General features: G+C 44.0%; 2 protein-coding genes across 4 annotated transcripts; one reads left to right on the forward strand and one right to left on the reverse strand.

The window, feature by feature from the left end:
- The first annotated feature begins 2,769 nt into the window (after positions 1–2,769).
- Positions 2,770–15,831, forward strand: LOC112231406 (pre-mRNA-splicing factor RBM22). Its single transcript, XM_024398141.2, has 11 exons — positions 2,770–2,875; positions 3,265–3,318; positions 4,085–4,114; positions 4,319–4,451; positions 4,605–4,705; positions 5,139–5,311; positions 5,527–5,727; positions 5,866–6,030; positions 6,227–6,336; positions 14,380–14,508; positions 14,674–15,831. Exons 1-11 carry the CDS (start codon positions 2,822–2,824, stop codon positions 14,814–14,816), a joined length of 1,293 nt encoding a protein of 430 aa, XP_024253909.1. The 5' UTR covers positions 2,770–2,821; the 3' UTR covers positions 14,817–15,831.
- LOC112231407 (myozenin-2) lies at positions 15,753–20,622 on the reverse strand. Of its 3 annotated transcripts, none has more exons than XM_024398144.2 (5): positions 20,455–20,622; positions 18,318–18,398; positions 17,200–17,457; positions 16,927–17,116; positions 15,753–16,388 (listed from the first exon to the last, which is right to left on the reverse strand). In XM_024398144.2, exons 2-5 carry the CDS (start codon positions 18,391–18,393, stop codon positions 16,199–16,201), a joined length of 714 nt encoding a protein of 237 aa, XP_024253912.1. In that variant the 5' UTR covers positions 18,394–18,398; positions 20,455–20,622; the 3' UTR covers positions 15,753–16,198. The 3 variants fall into 3 exon arrangements, with proteins under 3 accessions (XP_024253912.1, XP_024253910.1, XP_024253911.1); XM_024398142.2 differs by having other exon boundaries at positions 17,200–17,535; positions 20,455–20,620; XM_024398143.1 differs by lacking the exon at positions 20,455–20,622 and having other exon boundaries at positions 17,200–17,535; positions 18,318–18,417.
- Positions 20,623–22,168: the final 1,546 nt, after the last annotated feature.

Consider the following 22,168-nt stretch of genomic DNA (forward strand, 5'->3'; position numbering starts at 1 on the left):
GCACATTTTTAAACGTTTTTTTACCATTTGTATCCAATGGCAGGTTGTGAGCATTTTGAGAAATGTTACTTTTACAGTTTCATTAACCTTGTACAAAACATCAGAAATAGGGGTGCTCTATAGCAGTTGGCTAATGTGAAAACGTATTACGGTGTTGTCTGCCATTTCTGCCCCATGCAACATTGTAAAAGATCACCTTTTCTATGTGACTTGTCAACTGATACAGTATCGCCTGTCTCTCTGCTTGGCAAAATTCATCAGCTTACAGTGTATCAATGAAATTCAGATAATGAGTGATATATATTGTTATATACAACCCAGGTATTTCAGCAGTGCATTGTACACTTCAACTATGTCCTATTGAAGCATACTGGCTGATGGAGAATGATGATGTGGTATTTACAGCCACATCCATATATGATTTGGTTTTACCTTCCAACATAAATTGATGTCAAATTGATGCATTTATAAGGTAAAAATATAGACATTTACAATGTTCAGAAGTTATCAAACTATATAATTTAACTAGGCACTACATCATTTTGGTTCAGTAGTTAACAGTTTTGAGAAGTGTGACTAAGTGATGACAAGAAAATCATATCAAAAGTAAAGTGAATATTGCATTTTGAAAAGCAGATACTTAGATTGAATATGTTACCAAATTGAAAGAGTGATTTGGTGCAGTGGACAAGTGACATTGTGAATAATTTTGTTGTACTCAGTGAATTGAAAATGTGCTTAGAGTTATGAAACATGAGCTGTTGTGATAATCTGTTTAGATAGTTGCGCTTAGAGTTGCGAAAATGTACAAAATACTTGTGAAATTGCAAGAAAGTGATTTAAAAATAATAATAGTAGGTTATATTTAACCTCAGCTCAGGATCCTTATCATCACGTGAGAGACTGGGGGTAAATTACTTTCCCCTTTCCTCAATGAACCACCCATATATACACATAACCATGCGGGTAGAATTATTCACCATACACAAGAAAATGATCCACAGATGAATGTTGAAGATGTTGTTTCCACTCTGAAATAATAGTTATACACTTTTATAAAACTCTGTGTGTGTGTGTGTGTGTGTGTGTGTGTGTGTGTGTATCAATGACTGTATACAATGTATGAAGGTGCATGTGTGTGTGTGTTTTGGTCTGATCACTTAAGAATGCTTTTTGATGCAGTGTATGCTGGGAAGACGCTGAGCCAGGGTTAGAGTAGTACAGAAGGTGTCATATGCTGAGGCAGTGAAGACAGTAGTAAAGGAAGATGGGTCCGTGAGCTAGGTTGAAGATGACATTGTTAGTAGGCCGAGGCCAATAGAGACCGATAGGAATAACATGTGCTTCAGTAAGGTTGACTTCTTAGCGGTCATAGCCATGGTTATCAACTCTACTGCATTAAACATAAGTCACCAATAATAGATGTTGTGGTGGCAACTGCAGAGAAGTTCTTGGGTGTTCAAGATTTTATTGCAGAAGAATTACAAGGTGTGTAGAAAGACAGCGTCCGTTCTCCCAGGCTGCTGACCTTGTGTAGGATCAGACAGGGCCAAAGTAGTGGAATAGTAGTGCGGTTTTAATGGGTGTAGAGCAGGTTTTCCCAAACTCGGTCCTGGGGACCCCAAGGGGAGCACATTTTGGTTTTTGCCCTAGCACTGTCTACACAGCCGATTCAAATAATCAAAGCTTGATGATGAGTTGATTATTTGAATCAGCAGGCAGTGATGCAACCGGTCACGATGCTCTCTGTTGCAGCTGTAGAACTTTTTGAGGATCTGGGGACCCATTTCAAATCTTTTCAGTTTCCTGAGGGGGTAAAGGTGTTGTCGTGCCCTCTTAACGACTGTCTTGGTGTGTTGGGACCATGATAGTTAGTTGGTAATGTGGACACCAAGGAACTTGAAACGCTCGTCATGCTCCACTACAGCCCCGTTGATGTTAATGGAGACCTGTTCGGCCCGCCTTTTCCTGTAGTTCACGATCAGCTCCTTTGTCTTGCTCACATTGAGGGAGAGGTTGTTGTCCTGGCACCACTCTGCCAGTTCTCTGACCTCCTCCCTATAGGCTGTTTCATCACTGTTGTGTTGTCAGTGGTAGGCCTGATAACCGAATTTTAGTGGGTCTAGGGTATCCGGGAGGATGCTGTTTATGTGAGCCATGACCAGCCAGCCTTTAAGCTGATTCAAAGCACTCCAGAGGAATACATTTAATTCTCCAGTATTTGATTAAAATGTTTCAAGGACAAAATTAAATATATTTAAGTATTTTTTTGTAGTGGGGACAGTAACAGAAATCTCTAAAAAATTATACTTGAAGAAATTTTATAATTTTGTAATGTTTTACAAATGTTTTATGTTAATTTGTTGTATGTTTATTTTTTAGCTCACATAATATCATTTAAAAGTATGTATTACGGTGTCAGTAATAGAATAAATGTGGCAAAAACAAATGTAGACATTCTAACCAATTTCTAAAACATCCAAAATATTTGTTTACAATGGGGGAGGAGTGCCAAGATGGAGGAACTGTGGCTTCAACACAGCGCCCCCCATTGGTCATCTAGTGCAAAGCATTGATTTCCATTAGTTACTATAGCCACAAAGTCAAAATTGGCATTCGTAAAAATTAATGCAAACAAAAAATGTGCTTTTTGGGCTTAGTTTAAAGTTAGGGTTAAGCACAATGTTAGCAGTGTGGTTAAGTTTAGGTTTAAGATCAGATTTTTAAAATATATATACATTTTCGAAATGGGCGTGGTTTGTAACTTTGTGGCTGTGGTAACTAGTGATTACCGGGAAGACACTGACAGAGGATTTCTAAAATGGCGACGTCTTTAGGAGCTAACACTTACAATAGACAAAATTGGGAAGACGCGGTATGTTTTAAGTGATATTTTTCAGTTAATCTGAAAGGAAAATGGCATGTGTAATTTTTATTCTGCGATATTGATTGCGTCAATAAGCAGTGGTACTAGAGATACGTTTAGTGTTTTCCTGGGAGCTCGCTTAGCTAACTAGCTAATGGCAAATGGTTTCTAGCTAGCTAAGTCGTTGCCCTTTTAATAGTTAGCAAAATAAACATTCACAGCTGCGTAGCTAAAAATGTAATGTTCTTGAACTATTTAATCGATTATTCAAAGTAGCTAGCTAGTTAATTTGTAAAATATCAGATTTTTAGCTTTGTTGTTAGCTAACCACGTTACTAGTAGCTACTGTACGTTAGCTAGCTAACGTTAATTGTTTTGTTTTTTGCCATCTTCCACAGGATTTTCCCATTCTCTGCCAGACATGTCTTGGAGAGAATCCTTATATTCGAATGGTACGTTTAATCTATTCTCTGACTTCGGGTTAATGTTATCTGGGAACTAAATAACGTTAGCCCATTATCATGGGTATCCGTTCATTAACAGTAACATTACACATACCATAAGTCATTGGACGAAGAGCGTCTTCTGTAGGGGGAAGTTGTATTAATTAAGATCCCCGACACTCAATCTGAAACATTAACACGTATCACTTGCGGTACGTTTTTGAAAGGACATAGACTGTTATATATATATATATATATATATATATATATAACATATTTTAAAAAGGTTAACTTGATACACACCTTCATAGGTTTAGTGTAGCCATATATCCATGTTTGGAGACGGAAGACAAGTGTGTAAGCGTAACTCGGGAAGTGCAGCAGAAGTGTAGATTGTCAGATGGAGTCACCCGTAGCTGTATGGATCTGCTCAAAACCGCTACAATAAGTGCTTATTTTTGTTATAACTATGTTTTTCTCTGATGGAAGGTAAGGGCCATATAGTTCGAAAGCCGTATCCCAAGCATTCATTGACGTTTCTAAGCGTTGAAACACAGTTTCGGGATTGTAGCTCACTCGAGGCAGTCATGGGCAAAGCTAATGGCTTAGAACTGTTGGCATAAGGCTGCTTAGAGTTTTTGAGAGCTAGGAGCTAACCACCTTTTTGCTAAATGTATGTCCATGTAGCTGAATCTTTAATTGACATGTCCTGCTAGATATGGTAATTCAAAACAGGTACTCATCCTGTATCACAATCTGTTTGTTTTTTTGCTAGACCAAGGAGAAGTATGGCAAGGAGTGCAAGGTAAGAAATTCACAAGTGCATTAATGCTCAATTGGATTAATCAGTCACAGTTACACATATAGCAGAGTTCTCCAACATATAGCAGAGTTCTCCAACATAGGTTCTGAGGAGAAACCCTGTACATAAGTAGAGTACCCTGCTACAGAGTATGCCACTGCAATCTAAACATTCACTGAACTCCTGCTTCCTCTATGTCCTTCTTAGATATGTGCCAGACCATTCACTGTGTTCCGATGGTGTCCTGGGACCCGCATGCGCTTCAAGAAGACAGAGGCGTGCCAGACGTGCAGCAAGATAAAGAATGTCTGTCAGACCTGCCTGCTGGATCTAGAGTATGGTGAGTCAACACGGACAGGGTTTGGATCAGGTTATATCTGTACCATCCAGAGAATGACTACACGCACACAGAGTTGTACAGGTATATAAAAAAAAAAGTTGCATGTCCGACAAGTTCAGAGTGGATGTTCATTTTCATTACTCCTTCATCTAGGCTTGCCAATACAGGTCCGAGACACTGGTCTGTCAATCAAGGACGACGTGCCAAAATCAGATGTGAACAAGGAATACTACACACAGAACATGGAAAGAGAGGTGATATATTTTCCCTTATTCAAGATCAAAGGTAGTTGGTAACATGATCTGAGTCCCGTGTGTAATCTTCTAATTGTGTGACGGCCGTAATGTTACCAGACAGATCAATGTTTACATTCTGTCGTCTAGCCTAAGTCTGCTTGGTTCGTAAATATCCTAACAGTGTGTTCATGCCAAGAGGGTTCAGATAGCACCCTTTGACCCTTCTCATTTTCCCTTGAAGATTCCAGACAATGTTTACTCGCCAAGTCACATGACTCATTCACGAGGACCACCCAGAAATGTCTGGTCTTTGGTCCTCTGGTCTTAGTTGTGTACCTTCCGTGGCCAGGTCATTGGTCATTATTTCAGTCTTCATGAGATCTGGTATATTTAAATGGTTCAAATTTCGGTGAAATGCATTCACTTGACAGTCGCTCTCTCCTGACTGCAGATAGGGAACTCTGATGGTACCCGGCCTGTGGGTCTCCTGGGTAAGGCCCCCAGCTCTAGTGACATGCTGCTGAAGCTAGCCCGCACCACACCTTACTACAAGAGGAACAGACCACATATCTGTTCCTTCTGGGTGAAGGGAGAGTGTAAGAGAGGAGAGGAGTGTCCTTACAGGTGAGCAACTGTCAACATCATGAAACCATAGGTGCAAAGAAATACATGGCACATGTTAAACATTGGGCAGTTGTTGACTTATGAGCCAATGGGAAAAAGTAAATGCAGTGGCACAGGTCTGGTTCTCGACTTTGGCCAAGATAAGAAGATTGTTTCCAAGATGTTGACAGACGTTTTGCTTTAACTCTCATTATCTCTGAACTACTGCACTCCAGGCATGAGAAGCCAACTGATCCAGACGATCCCCTGGCAGACCAGAACATTAAGGACCGTTACTATGGTATCAACGACCCTGTGGCTGACAAGCTGCTGAAGAGAGCCTCCACCATGCCGAGACTGGACACTCCAGAGGACAAGTCCATCACTACACTGTATGTGGGGGGGCTCGGAGACTCCATCACAGACTCTGAACTCAGGTGAGTGCCTGCCCAGAATAATACATTTTAACTCCAATTGAGTAAAAATGTACTCATTTACAGGAATGGCCTGTGGAATAGTTACAGGGGAGAGGAGGCGGGATAAATGAGCCAATATAACTGCTTGCCCCCCAACAGGAACCATTTCTACCAGTTTGGGGAGATCCGAACCACCACCATCGTTCAGAGGCAGCAGTGTGCCTTCATCCAGTTTGCCACCCGTCAGGCTGCAGAGTTAGCTGCTGAGAAATCCTTCAACAAGCTCATTATCAACGGTCGTAGACTCAACGTCAAATGGGGCAGGTAAAGTACCATCCTATGATATGACAGTCTCATGCACTTCCACCTGTGGTTCCTAATACTAGTGACAGATGGCTGTGGCAGCAGGTACCTGTGTTTCTGTTGACTGATTGCTCTGTTATCACAGATATTGCAAGTAAAAGCACCTCCAGTGTGACATGAGTTGATGTGATGGACTGACTGTGTTGTTCTGTTCCAGGTCCCAGGGAGAGGGGGGAAGGAGGGACGGGAGAGGGGGGAAGGACGGAAGGGGAGAAGGGCTGACTGAGATGGGGCTGAAGCTGGAGCCGGTACCTGGGCTGCCTGGAGGTGAGAGCTATACACAGGGAGAATCTCAATTTAATTTCCTTGATTCCTAGCTACCTCTGTCTATCACCTCATCCTCAAAACTCCATTTGATGAGAAGGTCAGAGGATGAGGGACCTCAGACCTCTTCCAATGGGGTTTGAGAAGGAGGCTAGAAGATAGGAACCAGGGTTGTCGCAGTGACCGTATTATCGCCACACCGGTAGTCATGACCGCAGTAAAATTCTATGTGACTCGGTCACGATAATCTCCTCTTGTGCACTGAGGACATGCATTAGTAGTACCCAACTCGCTAACACTCATAAGGTCACTAAGGGTCTGGTACTCAGAGCTCTATTGCCCCTCTAACCACTCTGACATCAATGCAATCGAAAACACATCAAACACTACGTGCTTTTAAAACTCACCTCACTGTGATTGATTCATTTAAAGAAAGAAGTTCAACAACATGTTGTAACTGAGTGGGTAACGTGGTCATTGTAGATTTTGTTTCAAATTCTAACACAAGGAAATGGACAGCCCCCCCACCCCCCCAAAAAAACAGAATTAAAATAATGATGGCCTACTGTAGGGCTGGGTGATATTTTTATTTTATTTTTTATTTCACCTTTATTTAACCAGGTAGGCTAGTTGAGAACAAGTTCTCATTTACAACTGCGACCTGGCCAAGATAAAGCATAGCAGTGTGAGCAGACAACACAGAGTTACACATGGAATAAACAAATTAACAAGTCAATAACACAGTAGAAAACAAAGGGGAGTCTATATACAATGTACAATGTGTGCAAAAGGCATGAGGAGGTAGACGAATAGTTACAATTTTGCAGATTAACACTGGAGTGATATATGATCAGATGGTCATGTACAGGTAGAGATATTGGTGTGCAAAAGAGCAGAAAAGTAAATAAATAACAGTATGGGGATGAGGTAGGTGAAAATGGGTGGGCTATTTACCAATAGACTATGTACAGCTGCAGCGATCGGTTAGCTGCTCAGATAGCTGATGTTTGAAGTTGGTGAGGGAGATAAAAGTCTCCAACTTCAGCGATTTTGCAATTCGTTCCAGTCACAGGCAGCAGAGTACTGGAACGAAAGGCGGCCAAATGAGGTGTTGGCTTTAGGGATGATCAGTGAGATACACCTGCTGGAGCGCGTGCTACGGATGGGTGTTGCCATCGTGACCAGTGAACTGAGATAAGGCGGAGCTTTACCTAGCATGGACTTGTAGATGACCTGGAGCCAGTGGGTCTGGCGACGAATATGTAGCGAGGGCCAGCCGACTAGAGCATACAAGTCGCAGTGGTGGGTGGTATAAGGTGCTTTAGTGACAAAACGGATGGCACTGTGATATACTGCATCCAGTTTGCTGAGTAGAGTGTTGGAAGCCATTTTGTAGATGACATCGCCGAAGTCGAGGATTGGTAGGATAGTCAGTTTTACTAGGGTAAGCTTGGCGGCGTGAGTGAAGGAGGCTTTGTTGCGGAATAGAAAGCCGACTCTTGATTTGATTTTTGATTGGAGGTGTTTGATATGAGTCTGGAAGGAGAGTTTGCAGTCTAGCCAGACACCTAGGTACTTATAGATGTCCACATATTCAAGGTCGGAACCATCCAGGGTGGTGATGCTAGTCGGGCATGCGGGTGCAGGCAGCGATCGGTTGAAAAGCATGCATTTGGTTTTATTAGCGTTTAAGAGGAGTTGGAGGCCACGGAAGGAGTGTTGTATGGCATTGAAGCTTGTTTGGAGGTTAGATAGCACAGTGTCCAATGACGGGCCGAAAGTATATAGAATGGTGTCGTCTGCGTAGAGGTGGATCAGGGAATCGCCCGCAGCAAGAGCAACATCATTGATATACACAGAGAAAAGAGTCGGCCCGAGAATTGAACCCTGTGGTACCCCCATAGAGACTGCCAGAGGACCGGACAGCATGCCCTCCGATTTGACACACTGAACTCTGTCTGCAAAGTAATTGGTGAACCAGGCAAGGCAGTCATCCGAAAAACCGAGGCTACTGAGTCTGCCGATGAGAATATGGTGATTGACAGAGTCGAAAGCCTTGGCAAGGTCGATGAAGACGGCTGCACAGTACTGTCTTTTATCGATGGCGGTTATGATATCGTTTAGTACCTTGAGTGTGGCTGAGGTGCACCCGTGACCGGCTCGGAAGCCAGATTGCACAGCGGAGAAGGTACGGTGGGATTCGAGATGGTCAGTGACCTGTTTGTTGACTTGGCTTTCGAAGACCTTAGATAGGCAGGGCAGGATGGATATAGGTCTGTAACAGTTTGGGTCCAGGGTGTCTCCCCCTTTGAAGAGGGGGATGACTGCGGCAGCTTTCAATCCTTGGGGATCTCAGACGATATGAAAGAGAGGTTGAACAGGCTGGTAATAGGGGTTGCGACAATGGCGGCGGATAGTTTCAGAAATAGGGGTCCAGATTGTCAAGCCCAGCTGATTTGTACGGGTCCAGGTTTTGCAGCTCTTTCAGAACATCTGCTATCTGGATTTGGGTAAAGGAGAACTTGGAGAGGCTTGGGCGAGGAGCTGCCGGGGGAGGAGCTGTTGGCCGAGGTTGGAGTAGCCAGGCGGAAGGCATGGCCAGCCGTTGAGAAATGCTTTTGAAGTTTTCGATAATCATGGATTTATCGGTGGTGACCGTGTTACCTAGCCTCAGTGCAGTGGGCAGGTGGGAGGAGGTGCTCTTGTTCTCCATAGACTTCACAGTGTCCCAGAACTTTTTGGAGTTGGAGCTACAGGATGCAAACTTCTGCCTGAAGAAGCTGGCCTTAGCTTTCCTGACTGACTGCGTGTATTGGTTCCGGACTTCCCTGAACAGTTGCATATCACGGGGACTATTCGATGCTATTGCAGTCCGCCACAGGATGTTTTTGTGCTGGTCGAGGGCAGTCAGGTCTGGGGTGAACCAAGGACTGTATCTGTTCTTAGTTCTGCATTTTTGAACGGAGCATGCTTATCTAAAATGGTGAGGAAGTTACTTTTAAAGAATGACCAGGCATCCTCAACTGACGGGATGAGGTCGATGTCCTTCCAGGATACACGGGCCAGGTCGATTAGAAAGGCCTGCTCACAGAAGTGTTTTAGGGAGCGTTTGACCGTGATGAGGGGTGGTCGTTTGACTGCGGCTCCGTAGCGGATACAGGCAATGAGGCAGTGATCGCTGAGATCCTGGTTGAAGACAGCAGAGGTGTATTTGGAGGGGCAGTTGGTCAGGATGACGTCTATGAGGGTGCCCTTGTTTACAGAGTTAGGGTTGTACCTGGTGGCTTCCTTGATGATTTGTGTGAGATTGAGGGCATCTAGCTTAGATTGTAGGACTGGCGGGGTGTTAAGCATATCCCAGTTTAGGTCACCTAACAGAACAAACTCTGAGGCTAGATGGGGGCGATCAATTCACAAATGGTGTCCAGGGCACAGCTGGGAGCTGAGGGGGTCGGTAGCAGGCGGCAACAGTGAGAGACTTATTTCTGGAGAGAGTAATTTTCAAAATTAGTAGTTCGAACTGTTTGGGTATGGACCTGGAAAGTATGACATTACTTTGCAGGCTATCTCTGCAGTAGACTGCAACTCCTCCCCCTTTGGCAGATCTATCTTGACGGAAGATGTTATAGTTGGGTATGGAAATCTCTGAATTTTTGGTGGCCTTCCTGAGCCAGGATTCAGACACAGCAAGGACATCAGGGTTAGCAGAGTGTGCTAGAGCAGTGAGTAAAACAAACTTAGGGAGGAGGCTTCTGATGTTGACATGCATGAAACCAAGGCTTTTATGATCACAGAAGTCAACAAATGAGGGTGCCTGGGGACATGCAGGGCCTGGGTTTACCTCCACATCACCCGCGGAACAGAGAAGGAGTAGTATGAGGGTGCGGCTAAAGGCTATCAAAACTGGTCGCCTAGAGCGTTGGGGACAGAGAATAAGAGGAGCAGGTTTCTGGGCATGGTAGAATATATTCAGGGCATAATGCGCAGACAGGGGTATGGTGGGGTGCGGGTACAGCGGAGGTAAGCCCAGGCACTGGGTGATGATGAGAGAGGTTGTATCTCTGGACATGCTGGTTGTAATGGGTGAGGTCACCGCATGTGTGGGAGGTGGGACAAAGGAGGTATCAGGGGTATGAAGAGTCGAACTAGGGGCTCCATTGTGAACTAAAACAATGATAACTAACCTGAGCAACAGTATACAAGGCATATTGACATTTGAGAGAGACATACAGCGAGGCATACAGTAATCACAGATATGATGATATACAGTTGAAGTATTTGGTAGAATTGCCTTTAAATTGTTTAACCTGGGTCAAAAGTTTCGGGTAGCCTTCCACAAGCTTCCCACAATAAGTTGGGTGAATTTTGGCTCCTAACAGAGCTGATGTAACTTGAGTCAGGTTTGTAGGCCTCCTTGCTCGCAGACACTTTTTCAGTTCTGCCCACAAATTTTCTATAGGATTGAGGTCAGGGCTTTTTGATGGCCACTTCAATACCTTGACTTTGTTGTCCTTCAGCCATTTTGCCACAACTTTGGAAGTATGCTTGGGGTCATTGTCCATTTGGAAGACCCATTTGCGACCAAGCTTTAACTTCCTGTCTGATGTCTTGAGATGCTGCTTCAATATATCCACATAATTCTCCTACCTCATGATGCCATCTATTTTGTGAAGTGCACCAGTCCCTCCTGCAGCAAAGCACCACCACAACATGATGCTGCCACCCCCGTGCTTCACGGTTGGGATGGTGTTCTTCGGCTTGCAAGCCTCCCCCTTTTTCCTCCAAACATAACGATGGTCATTATGGCCAAACAGTTCTATTTTTGTTTCATCAGACCAGAGGACATTTCTCCAAAAAGTACAGTCATTGTCCCCATGTGCAGTTGCAAACCGTTGTCTGGCTTTTTTATGGTGGTTATGGAGCAGTGGTACACCTCTTGCTGAGCGACCTTTCAGGTTATGTGCATATAGATACTACTTTCTGAGGTCTTGGCCGATTTCTTTTGATTTTCCCATGATGTCAAGCAAAGAGGCACTGATCTTGAAGGTTGGCCTTGAAATACATCCACAGGTACACCTCCAATTGACTCAAATGATGTCAATTAGCCTATCAGTGCTTCTAAAGCCATGACATTTTCTGGAATTTTCCAAACTGTTTAAAGGCACAGTCAACTTAGTGTATGTAAACTTCTGACCCACTGGAATTGTGATACAGTGAATTATCTGTGAAATAATCTGTCAACAATTGTTGGAAAAATTACTTTTCATGCACAAGTAGATGTCCTAACCGACTTTCCAAAACTATACTTTAAGAATACTATACTATAAGAAATTTGTGGAGTGGTTGAAAAACAAGTTTTAATGACTCCAACCTAAGTGTATGTAAACTTCCGACTTCAACTGTATATCGTGTGACGATAGAGCATCATATGAAATGATAGAAAAATGTCTATAGTTTATTTAGTTGTCGCAAATCACACGATACGGCACTATTTTAGTCAATTGGACGTTGCTTTGCGTGGAAGGAAATTTGCAACGCAAACAAACATGAAGGAGAGTGAACGTGACAGAGCACGGAGACACTGAGCTCATACCTAATAGAGGGGCTACTTCGGTCGCATGGATGTGGTTTGGGTATGAACAGTCTGACACGGACCAGAAATCCGTCCTCTGCTACATATGCCACAGGCCGGGTCCCGACAACAGGCTCAAACACCACTAAATTCCTTTACCACCTACGCAAGAATCACGTGAAACAGTACGGAGAGTCTACGGATGACCAAAAAATGTAGTCGAGTGCTCAAAACAAACCCCTGACTCAGATGTTGCAAGAGGCTTTTGCCCCGCGACACACCATAAGGCAAAGAATCACGAAGATGGAAGGAGATAACAGCTGCTGTTACAACTAACATCTGCAAAGGCATGGCCCCAATTTACACGGTCAGGAAACGGGGGTTTCGAGAGTTGGTGCCAACACTCGACCCAAGGTGCCAAATGCAAATACCTTTTATTTGTTGAGTATAATTCAAAATGTAATAAGAAATAGGCCTGTACGTGTGGTCATTTTATATAAACTATTTATTCATTTAATTTACAGAAAATGTCTATCGTGATATGTATCGTTATCTGGATATGAAATTACCTATATTGGGAAATTAGATTTTGACCATGTCGCCCAGCCCTAGCCAACTGCATATTACACACGGCATAAAAAATACTGATTTGAGATATCTTTGGAATATTATTGGTCTAGCATAAATTAATTTCAGCCTATCGTTAATTTGTATTTGAATAGCCTAGTAATAGGGCATGTTTTTATGTTTTCATAATTAACAGGTTGAAACATTTACCTTTATAGCTACAGAATCTCATTACTGCGTTTCCATTTCTTGTTCTCTTCCTGCGTTTCTTCCACCAGCGTGCAGAGAGTAGGGCTGTCAACAGTTTAATGAAATGTTTATTTATGAAAACACATTACTATTTGTGTTCCTGAGCAGATTTCACTTGTTTTCCCAAATGAAGCATTGGGTAGCTACAGGAACATGTTTGGATAGCCGATAGCATACACAGAGTGCAGTCTGAGGCAAGGAACAGAGCGCGCACTTTTTTTCTTTTCTTTTTTTTTTACTACTTTCTTAATAGCCTATAGGCCCTTCATGCAGCCATATTTGTTTTAGTTTCTAAGACATTCTAAGCTTTATCATTCACAACTAAAGTTTGCAAATAACTCTAAATCTACCGTTTCGGACCTGATTCAAATGATAACTTTTACGCTCAACATAGCCACTTCATATGCACACATTCTCGCACCAGAATGGGGAAAATAACCTTTATAATTCAGCTAAGTTCAATTATATTCTTGTTACGATAAAACTTATAAGCATATATTTTCAGCCAAACGAACCAGCCTACAGCGTGATGTATAGCCAGACAACATACAGTAGGCCAACTCATTATGTTCTTATGAAATCCATTTTCTTCATAGCATGTTTCTTTAGACCTGACTAAAATAATGGATTTATTGTGATGGCGTATATTCAATTGATTTATTTGACTTGTCGATGTTCCAAAGGTACGCATCAGCGACTTGTATGTGTGGAGGCCTGGGGGTGCTAAACATGTTTATGCATGGGTAACCAGTTAATAACGCTCTACTACGTTCCAAAACAAAGCGCCTATGCAAAACTCTCACTCTGTCACTCGAACGTGTTCCAGCTTCCGCCTGCCAGCTGGAAGCCTTTGCTTAGTAGGTGTGTATGTATGTAGGCTATCTGCTCCTCATCTCTGAAGCCTAGGTTACTGTACTCATGATGTTACAAGCATGATTCAGAAATGAGGGAGAGGTTTTAAAAGAATGGATTAACTTTTTCAATGCTAGTTAAGGATACTATAGTTATGTTTCACATTGAATTTATTAACTACAAAAAGTTGTTTCTAATTCTTGTGCTCCTCTGTACACACAAGCTTGCTAATGTTTGCTCTGGTCCAACGTTAAACCAACTCGGAAGTTCAGATATTCAAAGTTCCTCCGTAGAAAGCCCTCCGTAGGGGTAATTCTGTGGGACATATTCAGATAATGCATGTCATAAAGATACCCAGCGCTTCAAGGTAAGCTTCATCCATCTTCTCGCAAAATTTCAGTTGCATCTCGTGGCCTACACTGTCACTGGCAGCACAGTGTGTGTGGGTTTGTCATGATTAAACCTTGCTGAATAACAGAAATCATGCAGTTATGGAAAATACAACTTCTTTCCTATACAGATTAAATAGCTTCCATAGCAAGCTACTCTATCCCCACTAATTGGTGAAGTATTTTCATGGTTTAGAGGTTTTAAAAAGGAATATCTACCAGTATCTTTTTGTGGGTTCGAACCGGTTGCTGGTAGGAGCAGTGGAACGGAATAAAAAATATAATGGTTCTGCTCATAATGAAACGATTTGAAAATAATTTTGGTTTCAACCCCTGAGTAAAACCCTCACACACATTTTACCGTACTCTTCCAGTGATGTGACTTGTCAATACTGACCCTCTGTCTCTGTCCTGCAGCGCTACCTCCACCGCCTGTGGATGAAGACACCCCTACCAACTACTTCAACCTGGGCCCCAACTCAGCTCCTCCTGTCATGAACATCAGTCTACCCCCACCCCCCGGTGTGGCTATGCCCCCCCCTCCAGGTAAAACAAGAAGAAGTGGACCAGAAATAAAACATTTTCAAAAGTGTTTTCATTGTGTTGTCCTCTGAAGTACAGATAGACAGAGTAAATTAGGACAAGTTTAAAAAAAAAAATTGATCCCCCTCAACTAAGATTTTATAACCTGTGGTGTTTCTATCCCTACAGGCTTTGGGCCACCCATGTTCCACTCCATGGACCCTATGGGGATGCCCCCTCCCATGGGCATGAGGCCCCCTGGCCATGTCCACTACCCCTCCCAGGATCCACAGCGCATGGGTGCACACGCCAGCCGTCACGGAGGCTCCTAGACCCTCGTACCTCACTGTTTATGATTAACATCGTTATAATTTGACCAATTTCGCCCTATTAATAACCGACACAGTGACTATAGTCACAGTTCACAGATGTGAGATGCTTCTTTTATATACGTGTAATGGAGAAGAACCTCTGTTTTGTGCATCAGCAAGGTCTTGCTCGTTAGGAAACTGGAGTGCTGAACAGTATAGTTTTAAATGATTCTGTATACCTTCCTCCATCGAACCTACAAGTAACTGCCAAAATAAAGGAAACATAAAGTGTCTTAATAGGGTGTTGGGCCAAAACTGCTTCAATGCGCCTTGGCATAGAACTCTACAAGTGTCTGGAACTCTTGGAGGGATGCGACACCCATTCTTCCACAATAAATGAATTCGGTGTTTTGTTGATGGTGGTGGAAAACGCTGTCTCAGACGCATCAGAATCTCCCGTAAGTTTTCAATTGGGTGGAGACTTGGTGACTAAGACACACACATTTTAAATCACCTATGCTCCTATGAGACCCCTTTTTTCCCCCCCAGTCACAGATCTCTTCTAACCATGGTAGCCAAAATAATGGGCAACTGGTTGTTTTTATTGCTTAATGAACTCAGGAACCACACCTGTGTGGAAACACCTGCTTTCAATACACTTTGTATCCCTCATTTTCTAAAGTGTTTCCTTTATTTTGGCAGTTACCTGTATGTTCTATCTCTGGCTTGTATATTTGAAAGGGGGAGGGAGGGTTACGTTTGCAAGTTGTGCATATTGTACTGAACCTTTCTTATAGAAGAGAATGTCTCCATTTCTACAATTATTTTTCCTTATAATGCATTTTATGCAGAATTGTCAGATGTTAACGGTCTTCAGAACAACCAATTGTTAAGACCATTTTACTTCCATGTGGTGGCACTATTATCTAAAGATTGAAGGTGTCCATGACTCCACAGCATTGTCAACGTCTTTTATTATAACTGTGAAAAGTGTATGGTTAACATTTTTGCTTCATTAAACATATCCTTTCTTTTAGTGTTTTTTTTTTTTTTGTAATAACAGAATTTAACAAGTTGTGACCTTGATGAAGTATGACCTGGTCTAAGACATTGTGGATATCATTAGCTGTGGCAGAACAAGACAAGGAGAGAACATTATTTTTCTAAAGTGATTACATGCTAGAAAACTGCACATTAGTATCCACTGTTTGGACTTGCAGTTTGTCTGTAAGAGTGTAGCGAGGTCATCTATAGCTGTCATGGAGCACGTTCGACATTGAAGCCGACTTTACAGGAGAGTCAAGACTGATCAACAAATCCCCTTCCATCATATATAACTAAATATTATTTGTAGATCAGTCAGTCACAAGTTACCCATGATGCTCTCTGTCACAGCCATGGGCTCAGAGGTCTGAAGTCTCCGTTTCAGCAGTGTAGTGGGCAGCCCAGCCCCTTGGGGTGCGGTTGAAGTTGGGCCGGTCACATATGCTCTCCCAGGTCCGACTCGGTTCAGTATGGGCCTGCAGGAGCTCAAACCCTGGCAGGGGGAACATCCTCACACTACCTGCTGTCCCCCCAAATGGCATCGGGGCCCTACAGAAATAAATGGGTGTCAGGATCTGCAGTTAGTAAGTCTAACGAATCCCCTTGCCGACAAGGTCGGGCGTAACTGGAAGGCTGCAAGTTCAAATGTATCTGATCATAAGGCCTCTGGTGTGGGTCATGGTAGCATGGTGAGTAGATTCTCAAAGTTTAATGACTAGTTCTGATTAGTAATTTACCTTTGTATCTTGATATAAATCTGTCTTGAGTGTTTTCTAGAGTTGTGTGGGGATCAGCTTACAGACGCTGTGTTTTAAAATAGACGCTTTACTCAGTGGCCCAGGCTGGTGTGAGCCAGCGCCAGATTCTGGTTTCACAAGCAGACGACAGCCTTTTAGAAAGAGGTTTCAGAAGCCAGCCAAGGAGCAAACCAGAGGAGGAAACCAAAGGCCTAGAACTTTCTTTGACTACTGAAAGATTGACTCTTGAGTATTTCTCAAAACACACACTTTGGTTAGTCAACCACAAGCTGTGTGGGGGTGTAGGGAGTGGTCAATGGCAGGCTATAGAGCCAGTCACTTGGGCTCACCTGTTGAAGCACCTGTAGTTGTTTGGGGTGAGCTTCTGTGGCAGCTCAGGGAGATGGGCAGAGATGGCAGACAGCAGCTTGTCACTGTTACCGTTATGGTGCTGAATCTGCCATGGGGAGCAGTAGGACTTGGGAATCACAGTGACGTTGAACCTCTCATGAGGAACTTCTTTCAGAGGCCCATTGTAACCTTTGAGGGAGAGGTGGATTGTTATTGTAGGGGTAATACCCTGTTCCCTTCCATCAGACAGACACTCTCTCACACTCAGTTACCTGGGGCCAGGACACTGGGGTTTCCCTTACTGGCTATTGTGTTCTTCAGGGATCTCACTAGGCTGTTTCTTCCTGGTTGTCCAATATAGACCTCTGTGTGGTAATTATTCTTCCCCCCTTGTAAGGCTCCCTGGTTGTGTGTACTGCTATGGTCTGGCTGCTGGGGGTCGTGGGGCACCACCCTGTGAGTGTCTGGTGCTACGTTCTCCAAGGTGAACCTCTCCACCCTCTTCTGTCTCTCCTGGTACATTCTGGAACCTATGTTAGACCGCAGGTTAAGCTCTTCCATCATCACATCCTGAGGAACGCTGATCTTCTTCCCCAGGTCAAAGTGCTCTGAGGTGTCAGCAACACAGAGACAAGAGAACATACAAAGGCAGACACGTAGATAGTGTAGACAGATGAACAATCAAATAAGTAGAGAGGTAAACACAGACTAATGTATCAATATCCTCCACAGTCTTTTGACTTGATTGTAGTGACCTCTTTACCTTACAAGCAAAGCCACTGCCCAAGCCGGAGCTGGAATGATTCAATGTTCTCTATGTCTTCGGTGTTCAATAGAATATAGCTAACTGGCTCTAACAGTACATGACTGAATTGCAGACACATCATACAGCTAACCTCTCATTGTTTGTAACAGTATCTGATTCTGGCACATTAAGTTCTATTTTCAGACTCTGAATGAGGATGGTTACTTCAGGAGTGTGTTTGATTGCTGGGGATGTTTAATCATTAAACATGACACTTGGAGGAGTATGGGACATGCTGTTCTTGTTATTAGGTCATGTATGTTAGATTCATGGCTCTGCCCCACCCTGCTACTATGAGTCACACCTCGTCTCAGCATAATGATATTCCTCCCCTGGAGTGATATACATTACTGGGTTCTCGCTCCCTTCACTCCCTCATAATTCACAACTCTCAGAGTTGAGCTCAGAGGGAATGCCGTTTGCCCTGTTGAGCTAGAATATATGAACTTTTCTGGATCAAATAGGATTGAAAGGGAAACAAAAGATAATGGAATTATCCTATGAAATGCAATGCAATGTGGCATTCTTTTTCAATAGCTCGTCCTGAGTCTTGACTCCCTCTGTGGACTGTGGTGGTTGCCATACCTCCTTGTTTTTCCATGCACAGCTCCTGGACCAACTGTTTCCTCTGCTTGGCCAGGTCACAGTCTGGTTCCTGCATCGTCCCTGTCAATAGGATTACACCCTGCCATCAGAGACTAGTGTGATTACACCCTGCCATCAGAGACTCGTGTGATTACACCCTGCCAAACAGAGAGCAGTATGATTTCTCCCTGCCACCAGAGACTAGAATAATTACACACTGCCATCAAATACTAGTATGATTACACCTTGCTATCAGAGACTAGTGGGATTACACCCTGGCATCAGACTAGTATGATTACACCCTGGCATCAGACTAGTATGATTACACCCTGGCATAAGATACTAGTATGATTACACCCTGCCATCAGAGACTAGTACGATTACAACCTGCCGTCAGAGACTAGTATGATTACACCCTGCCATCAGAGACTAGTATGATTACACACTGCCAGCACACCAGTATGATTACACCCTACCAGCAGTCTAGTATGATTACACCCTGCCATCAGAGACTAGTATGATTACACCCTGCCATCAGAGACTAGTATGATTACACCCTGCCATCAGAGAGTATATGATTACACCCTGCCATCAGAAACTGGTGGGATTACACACTGCCAGCAGATACTAGTATGATTACACCCAGCCATCAGACTAGTACGATTACACCCTGCCATCAGATACTAGTATGATTACACCCAGCCATCAGACTAGTATGATTACAACCTGCCATCAGATACTAGTATGATTACACACTGCCATCAGAAACCAGTGGGATTACACCCTGCCATCAGATTCCAATATGATTACATGCTGCCATCAGAGACCAGTGGGATTACACCCTGCCATCAGAGAGCAGTATGATTACACCCTGCCATCAGAGACTATTGGGATTCCACCCTGCCATCAGATACCAATATGATTACACACTGCCATCAGAGACCAGTGGGATTACACCCTGCCATCAGAGAGCAGTATGATTACACCCTGCCATCAGAGACTATTGGGATTCCACCCTGCCATCAGATACCAATATGATTACACACTGCCATCAGAGACCAGTGGGATTACACCCTGCCATCAGAGAGCAGTATGATTACACCCAGCCATCAGACTAGTATGATTACACCCTGCCATCAGATACTAGTATGATTACACCCTGCCATCAGATACTAGTATGATTACACCCTGCCAACAGAGAGTGGTATGATTACATCCTACCATCAGAGACTACTGTGATTACACCCTGCCATCAGAGACTAGTATGATTACACCCTGCCATCAGAGACTAGTATGATTACACCCTGCCATCAGACTAGTATGATTACATCCTGCCATCAGAGAGTGGTATGATTACACCCTGCCATCTGACTAGTATGATTACACCCTGCCAACAGAGAGTGGTATGATTACATCCTGCCATCAGAGACTACTGTGATTACACCCTGCCATCAGATACTAGTATGATTACACCCTGCCAACAGACAGTGGTATGATTACATCCTGCCATCAGAGACTACTGTGATTACACCCTGCCATCAGAGAGTTGTATGATTACACCCTGCCATCAGAGAGTAGTGGGATTACACCCTGCCATCAGAGACCACTGTGATTACACCCTGCCATCAGAGAGTATGGCAGATAGAAACAGCCTATGTAAGCATGTGTTGTTCTTATGTTATAAGGGTGCGGCAGATAGCCTAGTGGTGAGAGCTTTGAGACCAGTAACCGATCGAATCCCCGAGCTGACAAGGTAAAAATCTGTCTTTCTGTCCCTGAGCATTAACCCAGCGTTCTTCGGGCACTGAAGACGTGGATGTCGATTATGGCAGCCCCCCGCACCTCTCTGATTCAGAGGGGTTGGGTTAAATGCGGAAGACACATTTCAGTTGAAGGCATTCAGTTGTACAACTGACTAGGTGTCTCCCTTTCCCCTAATCTTGTTACTACATAACAATCCAGCATAGTAACAAGTAAACATCCAGAGATATTACAAGTAAACTGGTCACAGCCAAGCCATTCTGTCGAATGTCACGCAGCGTACAATGTATACAGAACATGAGTTATACCGGAGTTATACAGTAATAAAGTGAGACTAACCGACAGAACAGATCCTCATGTCATCATGATGTCTTACCTGCTATTGAAATTACAGAACTACCTCCAGATATCAGCAAACTCACTCCCGAATGAGGCTGTAAGAAACTGCTTAATAATTGCTTATGTCTCTTTATTCAAGGCAGAGCTTCCTTTGCTAGTGGAAGACTGGGTTCTGACGGTCGGACCACCCACCTTAGATCACAGGCTTATTTTAGTGAGTGGTGGTCACTAGTCAGAGTGTGCTCCTCACATTATCCCAGATAATAAAAACATGATCTAGCTGACACAGACCCTGAATGGACACCATGGTCCAGGGGTATTCAAATCTTACCTTACGAGGTCCACAGTCTAAATCAGTACCTGATACGAGGGAAGAATGAATAGAAGCAGTGGAACTGGCTTCAAGGTCAATAGAATTTGAGGGCCATAATCTACACTGCTCAAAAAAATAAAGGGAACACTTAAACAACACAATGTAACTCCAAGTCAATCACACTTCTGTGAAATCAAACTGTCCACTTAGGAAGCAACACTGATTGACAATAAATTTCACATGCTGTTGTGCAAATGGAATAGACAACAGGTGGAAATTATAGGCAATTAGCAAGACACGCCCAATAAAGGAGTGGTTCTGCAGGTGGTGACCACAGACCACTTCTCAGTTCTTATGCTTCCTGGCTGATGTTTTGGTCACTTTTGAATGCTGGCGGTGCTTTCACTCTAGTGGTAGCATAAGACGGAGTCTACAACCCACACAAGTGGCTCAGGTAGTGCAGCTCATCCAGAATGGCACATCAATGCGAGCTGTGGCAAGAATGTTTGCTGTGTCTGTCAGCGTAGTGTCCAGAGCATGGAGGCGCTACCAGGAGACAGGCCAGTACATCAGGAGACGTGGAGGAGGCCGTAGGAGGGCAACAACCCAGCAGCAGGACCGCTACCTCCACCTTTGTGCAAGGAGGAGCAGGAGGAGCACTGCCAGAGCCCTGCAAAATGACCTCCAGCAGGCCACAAATGTGCATGTGTCTGCTCAAATGGTCAGAAACAGACTCCATGAGGGTGGTATGAGGGCTCGACGTCCACAGGTGGGGGTTGTGCTTACAGCCCAACACCGTGCAGGACATTTGGCATTTGCCAGAGAACACCAAGATTGGCAAATTCGCCGCTGGCGCCCTGTGCTCTTCACAAATGAAAGCAGGTTCACACTGAGCACATGTGACAGACGTGACAGTCTGGAGACGCCGTGGAGAACGCTCTGCTGCCTGCAACATCCTCCAGCATGACCGGTTTGGCGGTAGGTCAGTCATGGTGTGGGGTGGCATTTCTTTGGGGGGCCTCCATGTGCTCGCCAGAAGTAGCCTGACTGCCATTAGGTACCGAGATGAGATCCTCAGACCCCTTGTGAGACCATATGCTATACGGTTGGCCCTGGGTTCCTCCTAATGCAAGACAATGCTAGACCTCATGTGGCTGGAGTGTGTCAGCAGTTCCTGCAAGAGGAAGGTATTGATGCTATGGACTGGCCCGGCCTTTCTCCAGACCTGAATCCAATTGAGCACATCTGGGACATCATGTCTCGCTCCATGCACCACAGACTGTCCAGGAGTTGGCGGATGCTTTAGTCCAGGTCTGGGAGGAGATCCCTCAGGAGACCATCCGCCACCTCATCAGGAGCATGCCCAGGCATTGTAGGGAGGTCATACAGGCACGTGGAGGCCACACACACTACTGAGCCTCATTTTGACTTGTTTTAA

Source organism: Oncorhynchus tshawytscha, linkage group LG33, assembly GCF_018296145.1.
Source record: "Oncorhynchus tshawytscha isolate Ot180627B linkage group LG33, Otsh_v2.0, whole genome shotgun sequence".
NCBI lineage: Eukaryota > Metazoa > Chordata > Actinopteri > Salmoniformes > Salmonidae > Oncorhynchus > Oncorhynchus tshawytscha.